The 25,465-nt window shown below is 37.6% G+C and overlaps 1 protein-coding gene across 1 annotated transcript; it reads left to right on the top strand.

Moving 5' to 3' along the window:
* The first annotated feature begins 220 nt into the window (after nt 1-220).
* LOC128209146 (homeobox protein SIX6-like) lies at nt 221-13,072 on the top strand. Its single transcript, XM_052913042.1, has 2 exons — nt 221-925; nt 11,797-13,072. Exons 1-2 carry the CDS (start codon nt 354-356, stop codon nt 12,029-12,031), a joined length of 807 nt encoding a protein of 268 aa, XP_052769002.1. The 5' UTR covers nt 221-353; the 3' UTR covers nt 12,032-13,072.
* The last annotated feature ends 12,393 nt before the right edge of the window (nt 13,073-25,465 follow it).

The raw sequence follows: 25,465 nt of genomic DNA, 5'->3' as shown, positions 1-25,465 counted from the left end.
GGGCCTCGGCTCAGATCGGTGATAAGTTATCGGCCAATAGAAGAGGGCAATATTATTGATACGGAGCAGTGATAATACACAAACCAATAAAACAGATACAAAATCTGACACATTCCCAACCAGTGATCCTCCCCTTAGCTTAATATTAAATACCACTATCAAAAAGATGTATAATAGACATCTTGAAAGAAATCCACTAACCATTTGATGGCATGACTTCGCGAAAACAAAACACTAGATAATATACTGTCATACATCACAAGGCAGTAGCAATCTGTAAGTTTAATTTTGTGCGACTACTTTGGATGGTGATATTAAACATTTTGGACTGACAGCTTTATATTCCGAGAATCATGTTTGCGCTTCCGACGTTGCACTTCACACCGCAGCAAGTGGCACAGGTCTGCGAGACGCTTGAAGAGAGCGGCGACATTGAGCGGCTCGGTCGCTTCCTCTGGTCACTTCCGGTCAACCCGTCCGCCCTGGAAGCTCTCAACAAGCACGAGTCGATCCTGCGGGCGCGATGCCTTGTCTGCTTCCACACCGGCAACTTCCGGGATATGTATCACATTATCGAGAGTCACAAGTTCGGGAAGGCGTCCCACGCTAAGCTGCAGGCCATGTGGCTCGAGTCCCACTACCAGGAAGCGGAGAAGCTTCGCGGGCGGCCGCTTGGACCCGTGGATAAGTACCGCGTCCGGAAGAAGTTCCCTCTGCCCCGCACAATTTGGGACGGCGAGCAAAAGACGCATTGCTTTAAGGAGCGGACTCGCAACCTCCTGCGCGAGTGGTACCTCCAGGATCCCTACCCGAATCCCACCAAGAAACGCGAGCTGGCCCAGGCCACCGGCCTCACCCCCACACAGGTCGGCAACTGGTTCAAGAACCGACGACAGCGGGACCGCGCCGCAGCCGCCAAAAATAGGTAAGCACTTTTTTGTGGATTAATTTAATATAAATGTTATATTTTTTCTATTTGTATTTTCCAGATTATACTTTTAAATTCGCCTATTTATCAACTCTCATTGCGCGCAATTCATTGAATATTTTTTATGATTTATTTGTTATTGTTAGATGAAAAATGACCTTATTAAATAATAAATAATATTCAAATCGCTATCATCATTTTGCTTAGAAAAGGAAACCATATCAATTCGAGATATACTTCATTAATTCAAGGTTTATGATATATTTTAGTAGTACCGTTGCTATTAAATATGAAAGACATAAATGACAAACAAAATAATTGTTTATGCTGATTATTATAATACTTTTAGGTAACAGTATGTACATAAAAGTTATAAATAACTGATACAATATAGATATTTCAAGTAAATACAAACATATTGGTGTAACATTGGTGTGGTTGTCTGTTGGAGTCTTCCCGACATTGGACATTACAACAACATGACAAATAAATACAACATGGAAGCATTCTTTGAAGAATTATGAGATACAGTAACATAAACATACCAATAATATCAAACAATTACATTATTTTTAAAACTATGCAGTCATTGTAGCTAAATTGAGCTGCATGGAAATACACATTTTATTCATTTACACAGCACAGTTAATTTTTTTTAAATGAATCATAAATTATCAGTACAATGAACTGCCAACACGCATCGGTCATTTTGTTTCATATATTCGGGATTTCCTGCAAAATACCTGCTAATTTAAACGCAAGAACACAAACAAAAGAAAATAATGCTTGAATAAAGATTGATGATCTAATATCTTTACATAAAACGAGATAATAATAATATTACATATAATTTGCTTAAAAAACTTTAATAGGAACTATTGGCGTGTTAGTAGTACCACGCAGAATCATTCGTCCGTAATTACTGACGTTCATGTTATTTATTCGCTGTGTCTTAGAGATCAATGATGTTTCAAATAATGATTATTTTCTGGGAAAAGACAACAGGCAAATCTATTTCGCAACCGTCATGGGGATGGCATCAAATACAAAAATAATTGAACATAAGCACATCAAACTCTTGAGAGAAAAAATATTATATTAACAAGACGACAATTTGTCAGCATCGCGCCATTATAAGATGTTGAAAGATTTATCGTCTTGTAATTGTACCGTTATTTTCAAGTTGTCATACTTTATCAGTAAAGATCTCCATAAAAACTGACCAAATTAACCTAAAACGACCAGCTCTCCGGACACCATACTGACCACAAAACAAGCGAGGGCAGTTACCTAGACCTGAGAACGTGAAAGCCTTCACCGATCGTGTGCTAGATATTTTGATAATTTACTGCTTAGTCGGAAAATATATTCATTAATTTTCACTTCTGTTGATAACTTGTTGATAAAGAAACAAAGCCTTTGCTTGAAATCATTTGTGAAATTATATCTGTAAATGTAAGTGGTTGATGCCCACCACGCTGTTCTTATAAATGCATAGCTATTATTTATGTGGAATTGTTTAAATTATCACTTTTCATTGCTTGATTTAGAGCGATAAGTGTATTATTGTAAACTAATGATCAGCAACGAAGGCGAGAATGAGCGTAAACAGCGGGCAATCTCCGACACTTGTCCGAGACTTATCGTCATCTCGAGTTGATCCGAAATGTCCACAAGCTCGACATCTTGTAAGCCGTCAAACATATGGACAGACTTTAGGTGTCTGATAAATAAATAAATGTATAGTTGCCGAAACACAGTATCTTTTTTTTCGAACATTTCAATCAAATACTATTATATTCATTTTTAATGAATTCAAATGTTTTTCTGAAATGTGAAGACACAAAATTAAAAGTAAAATGTTTTATGAATACATGTATATATGTATAGGTGGTTGTTGTATTTTCCGACCCTAACGACTGACAGTTTAAACTGAAGATGGTGTTATATTAATTAATTCCCACTATTATAAATGAAATCAGTATAACTAAATAAACCCCGTGGTTTCATTGACAGCGTTAATAAAATAAAAATCTTAGGCAAAAATTAACGAGCATTGAGCTTGTCGGCATAATCTTTATTGTGGTGACATTGGCCATCAGTCTTATGATGAAAAGATGAGGATAAAAGACGATTTAGTTCGTGAGAATTATCGCTGTTTTAATATCAAGTTAAATAGCATTTTGTATGAAGTAAACTGTTCTAATTACACGTGCTCATTAAAAGCATACTTTTCTTGAAAATAAACTGTTCATCTTTTATATTTATTTCAACTCCTTTCGCTGTTCTGCCCGTGGACAGTGTTATCATATTTCGTTGACAGAATGATGTTTTTTAGAAACCTATTACATAATGAAAACTGAACTTAATGATAGCCTGATACATAACGGTATGCGGGATGTAACCGATAGTTTCATACAATGATCAGCACAATTATTGACAAAATAATGAACTCGCAATCAGTGATTTAATTATTTATCAGATTCATTTACCCTCGGGTATATGTGCACACGTTCGGCTATTGTATTTTAATTGTTATTAAAATTAAAAACAAACATTATGGTTGTTCTATTGCATCACAAAAACATGTAAATAAACAAACATACACGTACTCAAATGAGGAAACATCGAACTGTTAATATGTATTAAAATAGTACATTATCATCACGTGCAATTAAAACATTGTTTATGAGAGCATACACGGCAAAGAAACTCTTGCGGCAAAACGTTTAAATATCAATATTTCTAAACAAATATTAGAGGGTGGGAATGGTCTAGTGGTTTAGTGGTTAGGTGTCCGCGTAGGAGGTTGTTGGTTCGATTCCCACTATAGGTACTTTCTCATGGCCTGTAATCATGGTTGGACTCCAGTACTTGTTCATACACAGGAAAGGGACTCGAGAGTGATTTTATACAGTATAAACTAAAACATAAAATATAAACTAAAACAAATATATATCAGTCAGAAGTGTTATTTTTGAAAGATGTACATTTTACCTACCCTGAAATGTAGCGGAAATATCATTAATTAATTATTAACATTGTCAAAAACATATATTTGATATGGGTTGGGGTCTAGCGTCAAATGGCGCAAATTTTACATTATTTCCTGAGAGCGAAGCCAAATTTCAAGATTTTACCATGGCTTGGAGGTGATTTTGAGATTACGTTTTACTTGACAGATATTTGATCATGTAAACTGCCAAATCTGAAATATGACGTTAGTCATTTGCATGACTACTCAATGGAGCTCTAAAATACAATATGATAAATTGAGTGGACATCATCGTAAAAAATAGGATAAATGCATGGTATGGGTAAAATCCTACGGAAAGAGTCTTTTAAAACCGGCGTCAAAAAACGTGTTGTTAACCGTATTGTTAAAAGGCTGAAGTTGTTATATTAGCTGACGTTGACAAACGTCGACGTCATACGTCGACGCCATGAATGCAATGTATGGTGCCCCGTCATTCTTAACATTGTGTTATTGTCGTCAAATCATTAAGCACGATTAATGAGTTATTAAGAGTTGACCCTGTTTGAACATTTACACACAGACGGTCTTTTGTTATGTTTCATATATTATACCTTATGTTCTTAAAGAGGAATTAACCGTTATGTCATTTACAATAAATCATTTCCAGTTTGGTCCCAGATTTATGGGCTAAGAATCGAATGTTCATGTGTTATAATACAAGAAAAAAATCAGACTTGAGAATATACACATAAGTTTTGTTCTATACCGAAATGCAAAACTTGTGACATTATTGTTTCTTCCTTTATATTATAAACAATATTTTCATGAACAATTTTTAAACATTGCAATGTAAATATTCATTTCATAGAAACCCTTCGCTTCTTTGGGATACTAGAAATAAAAATGTACTAAAGCGAATTAAAGAAGAAAAGGTTAGTAAGTAATCCGATGCTTGGTGTTGTCACAGCGGTCACCTTTCTGGCAGGGAATACGGAACATTATAAGTATGATTGCTGGTCAAGATTAAAGGCAGAAGTATAGTCATGGGATTTCACATTAATAAAACGATGGATCATCTTATATCTCGAGGGAATCCCATGTATTAGTCCGTCTTTTATTACTGAAACAAACATAATATTATTTTCATTTCGTATCGCTTGTCCAGTTAGTTTGTGATTTCATGTCAATTTAGTTTTCTCCCATTCACAATGGCTAATACGGCGGTTGGATTTCATCTCCGTTTGAAAATGAAACCCTAGCCCGTCTCACATGTGCTAGGCCTACTGTATTTTCTGCTGATAAAAAAGAACGTTATACAATAGTTAAATGTACATTCGATGTATGTAAAACTTGTCAGATGCGTTATTTGTCTTTTACTGTAAGGCTATGGGACAGAAACTATTAAAAACTGTTTATCTATGGAGGCAAGTGCCATTTAAACCCGTTTGGGTTTCATGATTTTTAGCGTGTAAGTACGAAGTATTTGCTACAAAATGTGACAGATTTCAAACGCAAGCATATCTATTTGTTCAGCCTGCCAGGAAAGAAATAAGACAAACATCTATCTGGGTGCTATTTTTCTGCTCGAGTTCGCAAATATGATAAATACATAGATAGGAGTTGGGTGGATTAACACATAGATTGGACCGGTTTCCTACACACGTGTTGTAAATAAACAAACCCGCCTTGAGATGCTTGAAATATTAAAACTAGACGTATAAGCATTATCTTGTCAGAGAAAAACATCTGAGAATATACACATGAGAAGCACAGTCTGTGGAGACGTTAATCAGAGAAAGTCTCAAATAAAGATTTAAGAACAACGGCCTTTCTCCAGATGTCTTCAGAAAAGCGCATGGTTTCAGCTCGCACCAACGACGGCTGCTCCAACGACAGCGCAAACAAAGCAACTTACAATTCCACCATCCACTTTACGGGTGTAATATTTAGACTATTAACATTCAACAAATGTTAACAGATCTTTAACGTGAGCTTGAACAACTCCCGTGTGGTATGACTGACAATGAGGGAAAGACAGAACATTACATTGCAACTTTACATGGCGGAATTATTCGTTGAAGCTTAGTGGGAGCTCCTCAGGAAACTTAGCATACAAACCAAAACTAAGGCCGAGAGTAAAGATGACAACATATCCCCGTCATCGACTTCCAGCTTGACGTTCATGGCTTACATGATGTATAAAACACTCGCACTTCACAAATGTTAAAGTTTTTAGTTTATATATATCTCATTAATAAGGTGCTATAATTTTCAATCCTTCCAACATTTGACACAAGACGTTTGGGTTTCAGTGAGAACGTATGACCATTTACGGCAATAAAACATCCCCCTGCAAGGTGGTCCGCGTAATGATTTTAAATTATTCATAAACAGTATCATAATAATTTTAATTAGAGTCATCATGTTTGCGTGGTGATATAGTTCAGATATGAACCATATTTCTTGTCCTCTGGCTGATGTTTGATTTCGTGCAACTTTCTCAACAAACATAAATCTTGGAATTCCATTTAAAGAAAGTGCGTACTCAATTATTTCAATTACAGTTAAGCAAGAAAACATAAGTAACATTAATAAAAACTAACCGGATAAGTGATTGCTAATATGCATTAAAAAGAAAAGTTCTTTCTTAACAGGAAGTATTCATTCGAATGCAAATTTCCCGCGTTAAATAAATAAATAAATAAATAAATAAATAAATAAATAAATAAATAAATAAATAAATAAATAAATAAATAAATAAAAGGATAAATACATGTTTAAGAAATAAATAAATTGCACCGATGGATGCATGAATACATTAACAAAAATATGCAACGAAAAATGTATAGATAATACATTAACGTCAATTTTGAAAACAAAATATTGAAAAAGGGCAGAGCTCTCCTTTCACATTTGGCGACTAATATAACACCTATCTATCAAAGACACACACAGACGTACAAACGGACAAATCCTTATTGGCAATAAAGGATTGATTGACGTGGTGATAGATTGCTGTGTTGACACAGAGCTGGTGATACACCTGGAAGAGTTGAATGTTGAATCAGACCCGGAGATTATCTCTGATAAGGCGAGGCCGGGCATTGTCCGACTGTTTGTTTCTGACACCTGGCTGGTGTGATCAAGCACGTTTCTGGTCGAATGTGTTCGAGATGCGACCAGCACCACATATCTCCTATTTACCCCGCGTTCCGGAGGCGGCCCTGGGTTGCTCACCTATCCCGAGCACCACCATATCTCCCGGGCGGGCCATACTGCCCCAGCGGCCAGGCCGGCTATCATAACATTATGTAACTGATCCTTGGACAGCGATAGGCGGGCATTATACCCCGGGATATGGAGAGGGATTAGGCTATGTGGATGATAGGCCCTTATATTATCCCTGATATCTCCCAAAGTGTCAAACAGATCGTGTAAAACAATCACTGGGAAGATACGAAGGCTTAACACTATAGAAATACGGACACCTTGATCGATTGTTTGAAAGAGACACTATGATTATAAATTTGTGTCGGTGACAAGAATGATTTGTTTGGAGAATTCCTTTAGATTGAGCATTCCAAATCTGTGTGCTAAGCTACTAGCAATCGAAATGCTTTCATTCTTTTATTTCTTTATTTAAACATGTCATATGACGAACCTCAGCGTTATTAATGCCGTTTATAAGATGTGCCTTGTGGGAACAGACGGTCTAATACGAGCCACCTAAAGGATTTTTTTTCTTCGCATCCCAGCTGCTGTGCGCTATACCACGCGTGTGTTTTTTTACAAAGCTTTTATATAAGCTTGAAGTTCTGCACCTATTGGCACAGAGTGTTCTCGCCTCTCCGAGACATGTTCCACAAATTCTCCAGATAGATTAAATTTGTCCCGCGCTAAATGCAAAGGCTTGTCTCTTATTCATTTCCTGGCCTTTTTAAAACATTGTCAGGCGGCTACATTGAGATGTCATATCAATTTCTACCGTCTATTTCACAGGAGCGACCATACAGTTCACCGTATAATAACGTTAGCCTAAGCCAATTTGCCTCCCTACCAAGACAGACCCGGTTTTCGACTTGAATAAGTCTCACAAAGAGGCTGATGCGCCTTGATGACACTGATCACTGTTTAGACGCTTATTATCTTGTGTTCGAAATAAGTTGAGGACGTGGATCAACGGCGAAATGCCGGCGAGTCCCCGGGAAATATGGGCCCATCTCTTGGCGGCCGTCGTAGCGAATTTTCTGGAGAGCTTGTCAAAGATATGTACAAGTGCGCTTGACAGAATAATTGCCTGTCTCGGTTACGGGTTTGTTCCTTCCTGCAGTAAATCACGTCTCACTTCCGCTACACTTTCTCTGCCCGACAGACATTGTGAGAGGGACGGACGTTGTCCTCGACCCTTCTGAACATTGTATATTATAGGTTCGGGGGTTTCAGTTATCTGTTATTTGGAATGTTTTGCAATTACATATACTTTAGCAGTAAGGTACTCTGCTTTTTCTAATTGCCAAATGGATGAATTTCTTTCTTCCAGAACAGCCAGCTAGTAAGTTGATAAGACGATAGTTCGGTTAACAGCATACAACATTGAATGACGAAATGCAAACTTGCGTTTCTGAATACATTTCGGATTCAACAATCACGTCCTAAATGCCCCCAAAAAAGAAGAAGCAAATTTCAAATTCATAAAGGCATTCAGTTCTAACATAACTTATGGCTCCTTGCCTGTTTGGCAAACACTTTCAATACAGTTGAAATTTAAAATTTAATCGAACAAAATTGAAGTAGCAATGTAAGGAATTGTGAAATGCAATACATAACTTGTGCTACAATCTTGGTATTGTGCACGGCAGACGGAGGAGCGAAAATGGCACCAGAGCTGTTTGCTTAGGGCCATAATATGTACAGAATAACACGCTCTTAATGTAACATATTAGCGAATTATAAGAACACTTTCGGTATCTAAACAAATACTTAAGATCTGACATTGTTGATTAACAGAAAATGCAACTCTTTGATATTTTTTGCTTAATTATAAATGCCATGGGTTGGAAACTTGTCTCCGTTCGTCTGGGACAATGCCTTGAAATTTAAACCAAATTAAAGCAGACATGATATTATAATTTTCAACAGCTTAAGGAAGACGTCCTGACTGTGCAAATATTATTTTTGATGTCTCATTTACACAATCATTATAATATGTTTCAATGTCTACAGAGTCTCAATAACACTTCAGCTTTAATACAGCTAATAATGGGTTTGCAACAGTTTCTGGAGTTTTGTAATTTCCCGAACAACCTTACCGTTGTACCACAAGTGTCAGAGGTATCAATGTTGATAATGATTGTTAACGGGACAAATATTCGAGATCTATAATTAATAATACGGCAGCATAGACGTTGCTTGTGTGTTTTTCTTTATCTCATGGCCACGACTTATTAACTCGTTCCCACGACCATGGCCACGACTAAAAGATAAATAAGTCATAAGAACGAGGTAGTACGTCATGGCCACGATGTAACTATAAATTGTGGCCACGAGATAGCCTAGTTATGTGAACGAGGTAGTAAGTCGTGGCCACGACGTAACTATTAGTTGTGGCCCCGAGATAGCCTAGTTATGTGAACGAGGTAGTAAGTCGTGGCCACGACGTAACTATAAGTTGTGGCCACGAGATAGCTTAGTAGTGGGGACGAGATAGTTAGTAGTGGGGACGATGTACTAAATCCAGGGAACGAGTTAGAAAGTCGTGGCCACGAAATTAAACACACACACGCACGCACGCACGCACGCACCCACACACATACACACACACACAAATGTCATCTGTATTCGACAGTATTATAAATAATGGATTTTTGCTATTGAAATTACTAGTTGAATATAAAATGTAACATATTACCATAACCCACCGTCCATGTTACAGATGAAAGAAATATTTGCCTTTGTTTTTATAAGGATATGAAGCTATTTGGACAGTAGAAGTGATAAATATGTTTATCGTTTGTTATTTGCTGGATGAATCATCAGCAGAATGAACTATTACTCCAAAGAGCTTTAATATGTTTATTTTAGATGGTTACCTATCATTTTAGACAAACACGGACGTCTTCAATGCAAATAAATACCGGACCGTATCTAAATCTTCTTTATACAATAAAAACGTTTATATTAAGTATCCCTTATGGCAGGTGTAAAAATATTAAACAATTCCTAAAACAAACAACTAGTCCCATACCGGTGTAATGACATTTTTGATACATAATAGCCGCATTGAGAGGTTCTACCGACATTTAGTAAGAGGCTTATAGTCGCTTTTATCTTTAAATTGTGCTGTAACAAATTTTGGGGTTATTTATTGCAATTTATTGACTCCGAATCTTCTTAAACTGGATAATGTGTTCCTTAAGAATTAATAAAACAAGCCAGTTAGGCAAATATTTGTTGAGGGAATAGTAATGTTAATAGGTTATCATTGTTGGTATGCCTAATATGTTTATTATTATCTATATTACAGTGTGCCCAAAATTCAATATTTTTAAACAAAGCTCTTCAGAAGGTAGTTATGTGTCATGCTTTACTATAAGCGGTTTAATGGTTTAAGTATAACACTATCATTGCCCTACAGTGCCGTTACAATTGACAATATATGAAATTTGCTCTTTAAAAATATAAACGAACATTTGGGTGCACAGATATTTTTTTTATTATATTTTCTTTCATCTTCACAAAGACCAGTTATTGGACTGTTTTTTATAACACCAATATTTGTATGTAGGAGTAAACTGTAATACTATAAAATATAATTGTCAACGAGTGAATCATGGTTGTGTTTATTTATTTGTTTTTCATGACACTGTTCTGTATATGTGCATTTTCATAAAAGGCAGGCATTACCTGCTGGTACCAGCAAATACCCTTTCATTGCTTTCATTCCATATTTGAAATCGAAGACGCCATTACGAGTGATTCACGTTTGAGATCAATTAAATACCTTTCCCGCGCCGTATCTATATTTTCAAGTGGGTCTCGAAAGACATACTTTTGTAATGATATGTTTGTTTTCTATCATTAAAATACACAGGTTTCCTATTCTTGTGTAACGTATCGAATTTTTCGCATTAGCCGGGGTAATATTATAGCGCCAACATTCGTTCAAATTCTATTAATTCTCAAAATACATTATTGAAATATGTTTGCAAAAAAGATACTTCAGCGGCATTTTAATAAATCGGATAATGGTTTCCGTTGTAAATTAAACATATTCGTGTCATAATGTCTCAATCAATGGCAGGCATTTATAGAAAAAGGTCCGAGTATTGTGCCGATTTTGATGAAACTTCATATCAAAACAATACTCGCGTCAATCACGACTTGTTGACTCAAACGGCGCCAATATTAACCAATTTTCTATTACCCACAAATAGTGACCCGAGAGATCTTTTTAAACTGAAAAGTAAATAATATGACACTTTAAGTGGAATGTATGATATTAATCTTGCGCAGAGAAGTAAAAATCGTTTTGTGTTTTGTTAATACTGTTATGGATTGCGCCACTCCCCCTAGCGGCATTCAGAGGCCCTCAGTACCCGAACTATGATACCCAGGTCGTTTGCAGGTGCATTAAAATGCCAACAGAAATAGTATTCACTGAAAATTAAATTGAATTGAAGATTTACTTCAACCGCAAGCCACCCTGACGAAGATGCTTCAGTCTACCAAATTTGCAAATATTATAAAAAAAGAAGCTAAATAAAGAGAGGGCACCAACATTTTTTAGCTATTTTGTTTGTTTTTTAACTGCTATACGAGACTAGCATTGTCATATAAATGCCAAAATGCTATGTAGCAATTCATTTACCCTTATTCTATTCTCTCACTTCAGGTTGGGTGGTCAGGGCGGTGACGGGTCGCGCTACCAGGGATCCTCCCCTGACAGGGACTCCTCCACCGACTTCGATGACATTGACGTGGATGAAAAGTCGTTCGAGGAGGAAGACGACGAGAAGATCGACATAGAGAACGAGGACGACGCATGCAGTCTCTCCAGCGTCTCGTCACCCGTCTCCATGACGACCACTCACGTGAGCGCCCCTGCTCCGCAGATATCGCCCACCTGACTATATGGCCTGCAGAATCGGAATACACAACCGCCTGCGTCCACCAGCCAGGCGGGCTTACTACCACAGCCCTGGGCTCTAAACCTTTCCGTACCCAAATTGTCACCGAACCCACTCGTACCCCAGCCGGTACGATCGTTTGGTATAGATGACATTCTACATAAACCGTTAGACTTTTCTCAATCAAGTTTACAACAGCTAGAGCATAACCTTCGCCACATGCACCAGAGCTTTCCCTACAAGTACATGAACTCTTATATGGCCAATTACCACCAGCACACGGTGGCGCGCACCGTTACCTCGCGTGATGTCGAGGAGACGGAGAGAACTGAAGCTGCGTGTCAGCAAAGTCCGGAAAACTCTGAAACCGCGCGATCCGGAAGTGAAGATTAGTGTCAGCTCGGATTCGTTTGGTAGATAGATAAAGCCTGAAAGTAACACCAAACCTACATGCGGAAATAAGTCAGTCTGCATACTGGGACCCTGTCGCTTATTTGTTGTGTTTGTAAATAAATGAATGGACGGCACAAGACTATCTCATAAGTGTCAGTGTTCGTAGCGTGTCCGCTCTATGAAGGATCCTGCAGAGCCACACCTGCAGGAAAATAGTGCTAATTTGCTAGAGCTATAGCTTATTTTGATAATTTATCTTATAAATGGTAATACGAGCTAATAATGTGGCTTTCATGAAACATTTTCATGAAATAGAGCAAACACCATCGTATAGAAATATCACGGTGAAAACATTGGAACACCATTGACATATGATACTTAAGATAGAAAATATGCTCATGTTATAATGAATTTATATTGCCATCCGTTTGCCTGGGATTGTAATATTAACGTTTCTGTATACATGTGCTTGCCATTGTATGATTATACAAAATGTAATTAATTTAAACTGAAGAAGATTTTTACATTGTATTATTGTTGTTAAGTGTTGCCGTTAGAGTTGATATTTTATTGTAAATAGGATTTTGTTCAGTTCATATTTTTATGAGCTGCTATATTGTTTATTATTTATTTTGAATAAACATTTGGTTCAAACAATTGACTTCATATGGACTGGTGTAATTTATTTGTTGAGAGGATATTTCAACTCGTGTTAGGGTAATGGGAGAACAAGCTAACACCATTCAACTGTTTTAGCGATGATTTTATCATTAATTGACAGCATTTACATTTCATTAATCAATGCATTATTTACGTTCGAGTGACATGTGCGAATCTGCATGCCACAACATTATAATGCATTGTTGTGAATTTGACCTTCGGAAAACCGGGGATGCAGAAATGGATAATTAAGAAACATAGAGGATATGTTGTGTTTTTCTGTGATAACAAAATGATAAAATGTCATGAAATACTAAGTATCGCGTAGAAAGTAAAACAATTCACTCGCTTTTGTAACAAAACCAGAATGGTGGAACAGTCATCTATCTTTAATCCACCAATCAACTATTTGTAGTCCACCAATCAACTACTTGTTGTCTACCAGCCAACGACCTGTAGTCCTTTAATCAAGAACTTGTTGTCCACCAATCAACTACTTGTAGTTAACCATTCAACTTCTTGTAGTTCACCAATCAACTACCTGTAGTCCACCAATCAACTACTTGTTGTCTACCAATCAACTACTTGTTGTCTACCAGTCAACGACCTGTAGTCCACCAATCAACTACTTGTTGTCTACCAGTCAACGACCTGTAGTCCACCAATCAACTGCCTGTGGTATACCAGTCAACGACCTGTAGTTCACCAATCAACTACCTGTAGTCCACCAATCAACTACTTGTTGTCTACCAGTCAACGACCTGTAGTCCACCAATCAACTGCCTGTGGTCTACCAGTCAACGATCTGTAGTCCACCAATCAACTACCTGTAGTCCACCAATCAACTACTTGTTGTCTACCAGTCAACGACCTGTAGTCCACCAATCAACTGCCTGTGGTCTACCAGTCAACTACCTATAGTCCGACAATTAACTACTTGTTGTCCACCAATCAAATACTTGTATTCCACCAATCAACTACTTGTCGTCCACAAATCAACTATTTGTTGTCTACCAGTCAACTACTTGTCGTCCACCAATCAACGACTTGTTGTCTATCAGTCAACTACTTGTTGTCCACCAATCAACGACTTGACGTCCACCAATCAACTACATGTAGTTCAACAATCAACTACTTGTAGTCCACCATTCAACTACATTTTGTCTACCAGTCAACGACTTGAAGTCCACCAATCAACTACCTGTGGTCTACCAGTCAACTACCTATAGTCCACAAATCAACTACTTGTTGTCCAATCAACTACTTGCTGTCCATCAATCAACTTCTTGTATATCACCATTCAACTTCTTGTAGTTCACCATTCAACTTTTTGTAGTTCACCAATCAACTACCTTTTGTCTTTCAATCAACTACCTGTGGTCTACCAGTCAACTACCTGTAGTCAACCATTCACCTTCTTGTAGTTCACCAATTAACTACTTGTAGTTCACCAATCAACTACCTGTGGTCTATCAGTCAACTACTTGTAGTCCACCAATCAACTACCTGTAGTCAACCAACCAACTACCTGTGGTCTACCAGTCAACTGCCTATAGTCCACCAATTAACTACTTGTAGTCAACCAATCAACTACTTGTAGTCTAAGAGTCAAGTAAATGTAGTCCACCAATCAACTACCTGTAGTCCACCAGTCAACTTCATGCAGTCCATAAATTAACTACTTGTATCTACCAGTCAACTACCTGTAATCCGGCAATCAACTACATGTTGTCTACCAGTCAAGTTATTGTGGTCCACCAATCAACTACCTATTATCCTTCAATCAATTACTTGTAGTCCACAAATCAACTACTTGTTATCTACCAGTCAACTACCTGTAGTCCACCAATCAACTACTTGTTGTCTACCAGTCAAGTAATTGTGGCCCACCAATCAACTACCTTTTGTTTTTCAATCAACTACTTGTAATCCACCAATCAACTTCTTGTTGTCTACCAGTCAACTACGTTTTGTCTTTCAATCAACTACTTGTAGTCCACCAATCAACAACTTGTTGTCCACCAATCAACTACTTGTGGTCCACCAATCAACTACTTGTAGTCCACCAGTTAACTACCTGTAATCCGCCAATCAAATACTTGTAATCCGCCAATCAACTACTTGTAGTCCACCAATCAACTACTTGTAGTCCACCAATCAACTACTTGTTATCCACCAATCAACTACTTGTAGTCCACCAGTCAACTAACTGTAATCCGCCAATCAACTACTTGTAATCCGTCAATCAATTACTTGTCGTCCACCAATCAGATACTTGTGGTCCACAAATCAACTAATTGTAGTCCATCAATCAACTACTTGTAGTCCACCAATCAACTACTTGTTGTCCACCAATCAACTACTTGTAGTCCACCAGTCAACTACCTGTACTCCGTCAATCAACTACCTGTAATCCGCCAATCAACTACTTGTTATCCGTCAACCAATTACTTGTCGTCCAGCAATCAACTACTTGTGGTCCACACATCAACTACTTGCAGTCCACCAATCAACTACCTGTAGTCCGCCAATCAACTACTTGTCGTCCACCAATCAACTACTTGTGGTCCACCAATCAACTACTTGTAGTCTACTACCAGTCAACTACCTGTAATCCACCAATCAGCTACTTGTTGTCTACCAGTCAACTACTTATAGTCCACCAATCAACTTCCTGTTGTCCAACAATGAAATATTTGTTGTCTGCCAATCAACTACTTGTAGTCAACCATTAAACCACTTGTAGTTCACCAATCAACTACTTCTTGTAGTCCTCCAACTACATGTAGTCCATCAATCAACTACTTATTGTCTACCAGTCAACATCTTGCAGTCCACCATTCAACTTCTTGTAGTAGACCAATCAACTACTTGCAATCCATCAATCGACTACCTGTAGTCCGCCAATCAACTACTTGATGTCCACCAATCAACTACCTGTATTCCACCAGTGAATACTTGTCGTCCACCAATTAACTATTTGCAGTCCACCAATCAACAACTTGTAGTCCACCAGTCAACTACCTGTAGTCCACCAATCAACTACCTCTAGTCCACCTATCAACTACTTGTAGCCCAGCAAGCAACTACTTGTATTCCACAAGTCAACTAGTTGTAGTCTACCAGTCAACTACCTGAAGTTCACACATCAACTACCTGTAGACTAAACAATAAACTACTTGTCTACCAATCAACTACCTATAGTCCACCAATCAACTACCTGTAGTCCACCAATCAAATACCTATATTCCACTAGGCGACTACTTGTTTACCAGTGAACTACATGTAGTCCATCAATCAACTTCTTGTAGTCCACCATTCAAATTCTTGTAGTAGACCAATCAACTACCTGTATTCAACCAATCAACTAATAGTCTACCAATTAACTATCATTGAATTGTAGTTAATTTGTCAACTACTTGTTGTGTGTCAATCAACTACCTGTGGTTCACCAAACAACGACTTATAGTCTACCAATCAACTAATATAGTCCACCAGTCAACTTCTTGTATTTAACCAGTCAACTACTTGCAGCCCACCAGTCAACTACCTGTAGTCCACCAATCAACTACTTGAAGTCCACCAAACAATTACTTGTAGTCGACCAGTCAGCTACTTGTAGTAGACCAGTCAGTTTTTTGTAGTCCATCAGTCAATTAGAAGCAATCCACAAGTCAATTAGAAGTAGCCCACCAGTCAACTATTTACTGTATATGATATTGTTAAATGAAACAATTATGACAATCTAAGGGAAAACAGGAGCTAAATGGCACTGATATATTTTTATAAACTATTTTTCGTATCTATTTCATTTGCATTTTTGGCAATGGCGGAATGGTGACTGATATTAACTCCATCCAAAAAGAAACGATACCAACGTGTTTCTTAAGTTACTGTGTTTACATTTTGATAAAGATACTGGTTAAAATAGAATCTGTGTTTTCGTATTCGGACAGTTGTATTCCCCGGAAATTAACCCGCAAAACTCGATAAAACCTTGAAAAAAACATGTACAGTATTGAAGATGCAATAAAGTGCTGATGTATAAAGATATAAACCAAAATATTATACTAGTAAATTAAATTATAATATTTCATATAGGCCGATAATCAGTTATTTGATGTTTGTTATAGTTTCTATGTAAAAAAATAGCTTTAATCGGCTCTTATTTGACAATGTTTGATTAAGATTGTTAGTATTTACTTACACACACTAAACTGTGACTGTGTCCCATCAAACTATCTATTTGTGTAAGTACATACTAACAACCTTTAAATATTACCAAATGCATATTATACACATTTACAGTTAAAATCAAAGCGCTTAAAGCGTTGACAGGCTTTCGTCCGGCTTCTTTTTGTGAGTACAGTCATGTAATGCCAAAAGGAATGGAATATTTCTCAATTTGTCTCAGTAACTTCAGCATGTTGCATATTTATAAACGACTGTTATAAATCTGTTCATTTTTTCCACAATTGACATAAGTTGAGGACAATATTGAGATACACCACTTCTTCAGACAAGTTAATATGTGGGTGATTCGATCCAGAGGGATAGTGCCCGAGGAACCTGTCACTGTAGAAAGAGACTTTAAACATAAACTTTATTTATATGTCCAATGCATTTTGTACGATGCATTTGGTTTAGCTGGTATACCCTTGTAGTAAATTAAATCGACTCAGTAATGTTTAGAAATGTAGAGTATGTTTTACTTCAAAAATGCCAAAATGTTTACCTGTGGCTGTGCATTGTTTGTGAAACAAAAGTTCCAGATAAGGTTTCATATGCAATGCAATTGCATATTACTCTATATTTTTTTAAATAAGTATTTCAAGTGACTGATACTGCATGGTTTTGATTTAATTGAGTATAAGTAAAAAAATCTGAACGTATTTGCGAAGGAATACATGAGCATGCATTTACTATCTTAAGATGTTTATGTTAATTTGTTTTACAATAAAATGACTTTACTCACAAAACGTAGAAGGCCGAACGCCTGTCAACGTTTTAAGCGCGTTGATTTGACCTTGCCCTTGACAACATAGTGCCCATACTGTAACTTCAAACACTACCCACGTGATTGAGAGCATACACTCGCGATGGTGTATGGTGGTTCATTTCTGCCATTTCGAGTTTTCGCTTCCAGATGGCGAAAATATTGTGGAAAACATATACAATAGGCATAAGCCCATGAGTACAGTATACAAAATTCAATGGCGAACATATGGCAATGCGAAAATGCCCCATCATTTTCGCTCCACCACTTGACGCATGTTCGCAATGTCCATTAATCGCTCGTTCGAAGCTTAAATGGGAAAACACGAAATTGCAGAAATCAACCACCATACTGGTATATACTTTAAATGAGTGTAGATGTGGTTGCAGTAATTATTACACTGAATACTCAGTTATTTATTTGAAACCGAAACAAATAATGCTAAAGACGAAGTTGAAAAAAAACGCCAAAAATCAGTATCACTTGCTCAAAGTGCGTATAGGCGTGACAATGTAATCAACAACATATCATCACCACCGTAACATCTTTTGAAACACCAGTCTGTACTTTGTAATTATTGCAAGAAAAAAGCAGAAAATGATATTAAGTAGTCTCTATACGCCAAACAATAGGTTATAAAGGCATCATTGTTGTTATTTATTTGAAACCGTAAGTTCATCATTTACCGTTGAAGTTAGCGACATCAAAGGGTATGAGAAACGCAGTAAACATAAGGTTGTAAATCCGTTTTATCTTAGTTACCTCCGTAGCTTTGTCATTTATGCGTTTTATGAAGAGAAATGAAATCATATTATATACAAAAGCCATTCAAATCATATTATTTTATGTTAACGCGTCAGATTGTCTCGTTAAATTGATACATTCATCTAAAACAAAGGCGGGATCAACAGGGATCCTACTATTAAGTTTTTACATCACTATTGTTCGTATTTTGACACCTAATCAACGTACACAACTCAGCCAACTTCATTTTTTAATAGTTTAACGACGAAAATGTATTTATTTATCGTATTGTTAATTTTATGTCCGGACAAAGTAAGATGAATATAAAATTGCAACAAAATGCATGCATTAAAATTTATTGAGCTGTATGTGGGGAAAATACATTGCTTCATTGTTTTGTAGTTGCAATACGATTTATCATGGCTTTACCATCTAACAACAACCACGATATTAAAGCATTCATTTTTTTCATTGTCCTGAGCTATTTGATTGCTTCAGTCGGTTGATGGGCACATTGTGCAAGCTTGGCGCTGTACCTTTTGAACGCCGCAATAAAACACACAAGACAGACGGAGTCGTATACCAACGACAATGATTTTATATCGCTATTAGACACTCTTGTGACCATTTTCAAAGATAACGTCGCCAGGAAAGCATCACTTCTTGGACAATGCGTCTGCAAACTACGTTTTGTTACCCATAATTTGTTAAACTCTATCCATCTTGAGGTCTTCACGAGCTAATCTACAAAACGGTTCCATCACGCCAGCCCTTCTATGCGGTCTCGCTGACGTGACGACCTGTCCTTGGCAGTCCCTGGATACCAGCTTATTGGCACCTAAACCTCTTTACACGCTTTCTTCAAAATCGCTCACAATACATGTCAGCGGAGTTGGGGACCATTACTAGACGCCATACCAATACATCTCCCTGTCCCTCAGTATATTGATGGCGGCGGCTGCAGATGTGCAGACGACTTTTCTGCTCCTCAGCAAACCTTCAATCAACCTTCCATCATGCCTTACCCAACATCAATCACAGGCTTAATTACGGTCCAATCGGATTCAAGATCGATGGCAAATCATTCTCTCATCTATAACAAGGTGTATGTAGTTTGCCTCAGGTAAAAAGTAATACATATATAGGTAAAGTACTTGTGAATTATAACATTTCAGTTTTCAGTGCAGTCTTCATTTGGCTTTTTAACAGAAAACAAAAGAAAACAAATTGTACTATCCGTGTATGTATTTCTTTATCATATTTGTAAATGATTATTTATGATTGGTGCATGAATATATTTGTTTGTTTTGAAACAAATCCGGAGTTTGTCTCGTTTGCGTACGTAGCGTGATTAAAAACCCCAGTGACCTCCTGTGTAGCTAACTGTGTAACAAAGTCATTAGCCTAAATATGTGTTAATACACATTAAAATGTATGTACATGTGTGGTCTGTCTGTGTATGTGTATGTGTGGTCTGTCTGTGCATGTTCGCCTGCATGTGTAGTCTGTCTGGGTATGTACGCGTGCATGAGTGGTCTGTCTATGTATGTAAACGTGCATGAGTGATCTGTCTGTGTATGTGTATGTACATGTGTGGTCTGTCTGTGTATGTACACATGCATGTATGTTCTGTCTGTGTATGTACATGTACATGTACATTTGTGGTCTGTCTGTGAATGTACATGTGCAGGTGTGTTCTGTCTGTGTATGTACATATGCAGGTGTGTTATGTCTGTGTATGTACATGTACATGTACATTTGTGGTCTGTCTGTGTATGTACATGTACATGTACATTTGTGGTCTGTCTGTGTATGTACATGTGCACGTGTGGTCTGTCTATGTATGTACATGTGCAGGTGTGTTATGTCTGTGTATGTACATGTGCACGTGTGGTCTGTCTGTGTATGTACATGTACATGTACATTTGTGGTCTGTCTGTGTATGTACATGTGCACGTGTGGTCTGTCTGTGTATGTACATGTGCACGTATGGTTTGTCTATGTATGTACATGTGCAAGTGTGTTATGTCTGTGTATGTACATGTGCACGTGTGTTCTGTCTGTGTATGTACATGTGCAGGTGTGTTCTGTCTGTGTATGTACATGTACATGTACATTTGTGGTCTGTCTGTGTATGTACATGTGCACGTGTAGTTTGTCTATGTATGTACATCTGCAGGTGTGTTATGTCTGTGTATGTACATGTGCACGTGTGGTCTGTCTGTGTATGTACATGTACGTGTACATTTGTGGTCTGTCTGTGTATGTACATGTGCAGGTGTGGTCTGTCTGTGTATGTACATGTGCACGTGTGGTCTGTCTATGTAAATACATGTACATGTACATGTGTGGTCTGTCTGTGTATGTACATGTGCACGTGTGGTCTGTCTGTGTATGTACATGTACATGTACATTTGTGGTCTGTCTGTGTATGTACATGTGCACGTGTGGTCTGTCTGTGTATGTACATGTACATGTACATTTGTGGTCTGTCTGTGTATGTACATGTGCGCGTGTGGTCTGTCTGTGTATGTACATGTGCACGTGTGGTTTATCTATGTATGTACACGTGCAGGTGTGGTCTGTCTGTGTATGTACATGTGTACGTGTGGTCTGTCTATGTAAGTACACGTGTTCGTGTGGTCTGTCTGTGTATGTACATGTGGACATGTGGTCTGTCTCTGTATGTACACGTGCTCGTGTGTTCTGTCTGTGAATGTACATGTACATGCACATTTGTGGTCTGTCCGTGTATGTACATGTGCACGTGTGGTCTGTTTGTGAATGTACGTGTGCAGGTGTGGTCTGTCTGTGTATATACACGTGCAGGTGTGTTCTGTCTGTGTATGTATATGTACATGTACATTTGTGGTCTGTCTGTGTATGTACATGTGCAGGTGTGGTCTGTCTGTGTATGTACATGTGCAGGTGTGGTCTGTCTGTGTATGTACATGTTCATGTACATGTGTGGTCTGTCTGTGTATGTACATGTACATGTACATTTGTGGTCTGTCTGTGTATGTACATGTGCACGTGTGGTCTGTCTATGTATGTACATGTGCAGGTGTGTTCTGTCTGTGTATGTATATGTACATGTACATGTGTGGTCTGTCTATGTATGTACATGTGCAGGTGTGTTCTGTCTGTGTATGTATATGTACATGTACATGTGTGGTCTGTCTATGTATGTACATGTGCAGGTGTGGTCTGTCTGTGTATGTACATGTGCAGGTGTGTTCTGTCTGTGTATGTATATGTACATGTACATTTGTGGTCTGTCTGTGTATGTACATGTGCAGGTGTGGTCTGTCTGTGTATGTACATGTGCAGGTGTGTTCTGTCTGTGTATGTACATGTGCAGGTGTGTTCTGTCTGTGTATGTACATGTACATGTACATTTGTGGTCTGTCTGTGTATGTACATGTACATGTACATTTGTGGTCTGTCTGTGTATGTACATGTACATGTACATTTGTGGTCTGTCTGTGTATGTACATGTGCAGGTGTGGTCTGTCTGTGTATGTACATGTGCAGGTGTGTTCTGTCTCTGTATGTACATGTGCAGGTGTGTTCTGTCTATGTATTTACATATGCATATGTGGTCTGTCTGTGTATGTATATGTAGATGTGTGGTCTGCCTGTGTATGTACATGAGTGAGTTTTTTGTATATCATGTGTCTCTGAATTAACTGTTTTGAGTTACCATTTTGCATTAAATCTTGGCTTTTGTACATTTTTTGGATACTGTGCTTGTCCCTTTAGTTTATAATGTATTGTTATATTGGCTTTATGTGTTAGTTGACTACTCGTGAACCGGTATTGCTCCCAGTGGGTTCGTCTATGTGTTTGCTCAGTACTGGGAACTGGTTTGTCCCCCTTTGGGTTTCTTGTATGTGTTGGTTGAGTACTCAGAAACCAGTCTTGCACCCACTAGGATTGTATATGTGTTTGTTGAGTATTAGGAACCCGGTCTTGCCACAATTGGGTTGATATGTGTGTGGTCTTGACCCCAGTTGGAGCGTTTATGTGTTAGTTGAGTACTCGGAAACCGGTCTTGACCCCAGTTGGAGCGTTTATGTGTTAGTTGAGTACTCGGAAACCGGTCTTGACCCCAGTTGGAGCGTTTATGTGTTAGTTGAGTACTCGGTTTGTATATGTTAATTGAGTATTGGAAAACCGGTCTTGACCCAAGTTGGAGCGTATATGTGTAAGTTGAGTACTTGGACATTGGTCATCCCCCCAGCGCTTCATATGATGTCTTCTATGTTTCTGACTTTTGTCCGTTTAATTTCTGATATATTTACAATCTGTTTGTGTTAATTTTGTCTAGCGGACTTGTTTGTTGTTTCAATTATTGTGTATGTTGCATTATTTTATTTCTTTTTGTTTTGCCAACTCTCCAAGTTTTTCATCCCCCACCTCCCAAATAAGTTTGTGAAGTTTCGTCTTACCTACAGCAAAACTGTGCATTTAAAGGAGATGAGTTTGTGTTTTGCTCCAGAATATAATGTTTTTCCTGCTAATCAGAAGTGTTGGCAAAAGACAAAAAGTGTGGTATCGTTATATGCATGGGATTTTGTGTATAAGGCGTTCTTGATACGGTGAACTCTAGTGTGCACTGACATCGCATACTTAGCTGCATTATAAACGGTTGTATCCTTAATGTTTTTGAAATAAATCAGCATTGGTCCTCATTGACCTTTTTAGAGAAGGGTGAACACATCTCAATCTTTAATTATATGACCATTTATGAACGAATGCAGTGCTATTTTGAAATGGCTTACAAGCAGCATGTATGTTTCTAACACATTTAGTGCAATGCTATTATTGGTTCCTATTGAGCTGCAATAACCAAGCAAGTTTTGTTATAGCGTTTGAAGGCAAAAATACGCGATGTTATGTAATGTCTGTTTCATTTTCATCGAAATTGATGGTATTGGTTTTTATTAAAGCCATAATTATTTTGAGGTCTTCTAGCTTTCAATGTATCACACGGGTAAAAGCTTGACACCTTTGATCATAACTGTCGCCCTTCGCTTGCTGAACACAGTTGCCTGTCATCTGTTACATCTGAAACCAACTTAACTGGTGTTTATGTATGATATTGATGGCGGTGTAGTAAAACATAAGGTCTGATTCATGTTAATGATATGCTGTTATCCCTTCGAGAGCGTCGTTGAAACTCCATCATTGCTGAAAAACAACATGTTTTACATCATTTTTCTTGGATGTTGTTTGATGGTACTTTTCTCAATACGTTTAACGCAACATTTTGTTAACGACCATCGTCATAATTTATAGCTAGTATAACTCGAACGTTATGCTTCGTTTTCATTTAAATATTTTGATTGAGATGGAATGAACATTTTGAGCGAATTTATTTCTCTATACCGCTGTTGTCAATTTCCATAGTTGTAGCATCGCTCTTCTTGTTATTACTACAGACTCAATTCTTTGACTCGATTAACCAATTAAACCGAAGTACAACCAATTATACATTTGAGAATCTGTAAGTTTTCCGTAATAATTGGTAAATAAACTGGTTCAAACTAAAGTCTTTTATTTTTGCAAGCGTCTTTGAAGAACAGATCGTGTCTTTGATTAATGCAATAAATGATCTAAGACAAGCGTTAACATGTGACGAAAAATTCCCAACTAGGAAGGGTGTACAACTGCAGTTATATAGATCAACAGTCACGTGTGTAGCAAACTGAGCCATTAGGTTTTACTGTTTTCAAGATTTAATGCTATTTTCAAGAATAAAGAGCAGAAAGTTCATGGTTTAAACCTTTTTATGTTTGAAATCAAGAAAAACAGTGTTTGATCGTGGTTTGCGATTTATGTATGCTGTATAAAGGTAATCCATTTACTATTTGGATACTTGGTAACCCCTTATATTTTTATATCATTTGAAAGCAATTCTTGAGTTGATAATGATATTGCAAAATATTTAACAAACACATCATTAAACAGTGTTTTGCTTTGACAGATTATTTAATAGGCGTTTTCGTGTTTGATTACAGTCTGAATACGGAACAGAACTGAACTCACCAACTATTGTTCTTATGTTGTTCATCTTGATTTTCTGTTCTGCTTTGGCATGATACGTGAACAATTCAGTCGCTGGGACAGTTTTAGCTGCTGGGGTTGTAGTCAGGTTCTGGAATCGAAGTAAAGACAATTTTTCATCGTCCTCAACCACGGTGCTTTCTTCCATTTAATACACTTCATACATACCGTGGGAAAATTGTAAAATTGTCTGACCATATCTTGTTTATATAACTATGCATAAGGCTGGAAAGCCAACTCTTTTTCCAATGCAATCACTTGTTACCATAGAAATGCTCTTCAATAACTATGTACTGTCAGTTGTCTCCGCAGGCGAGTTGTCTTAGTGGCTGATTTAAAAATTGTACGGATCAGGCAGGCCGCGTTCAATTCGAGTGTTCGCCAGAATTATTTTACACGGGAAAATATTTGTATACATGTCTAAGCATATGTGGTAGTCTGATTACCGAAGAGGTTTCCTTGCGGAACCAATGAAACTGCCTCATCAACTATTCATAATTACGAGATTGTCCTAGACAAATCGCCACCGGTACACAGCGAAGCATAGCGCAGTTGTATAACATTATGATGGG

The sequence above is a fragment of the Mya arenaria genome, chromosome 11 (assembly GCF_026914265.1).
Source record: "Mya arenaria isolate MELC-2E11 chromosome 11, ASM2691426v1".
NCBI lineage: Eukaryota > Metazoa > Mollusca > Bivalvia > Myida > Myidae > Mya > Mya arenaria.
This window is presented reverse-complemented; position numbering and strand designations above follow the sequence as displayed.

Coding starts and splice junctions, on each gene's coding strand:
- LOC128209146 (XM_052913042.1), top strand. CDS start 354: ATGTTTGCGCTTCCGACGTTGCACTTCACACCGCAGCAAGTGGCACAG. Junction 926..11,796: donor GCCGCAGCCGCCAAAAATAG/GTAAGCACTTTT, acceptor CTCTCACTTCAG/GTTGGGTGGTCAGGGCGGTG.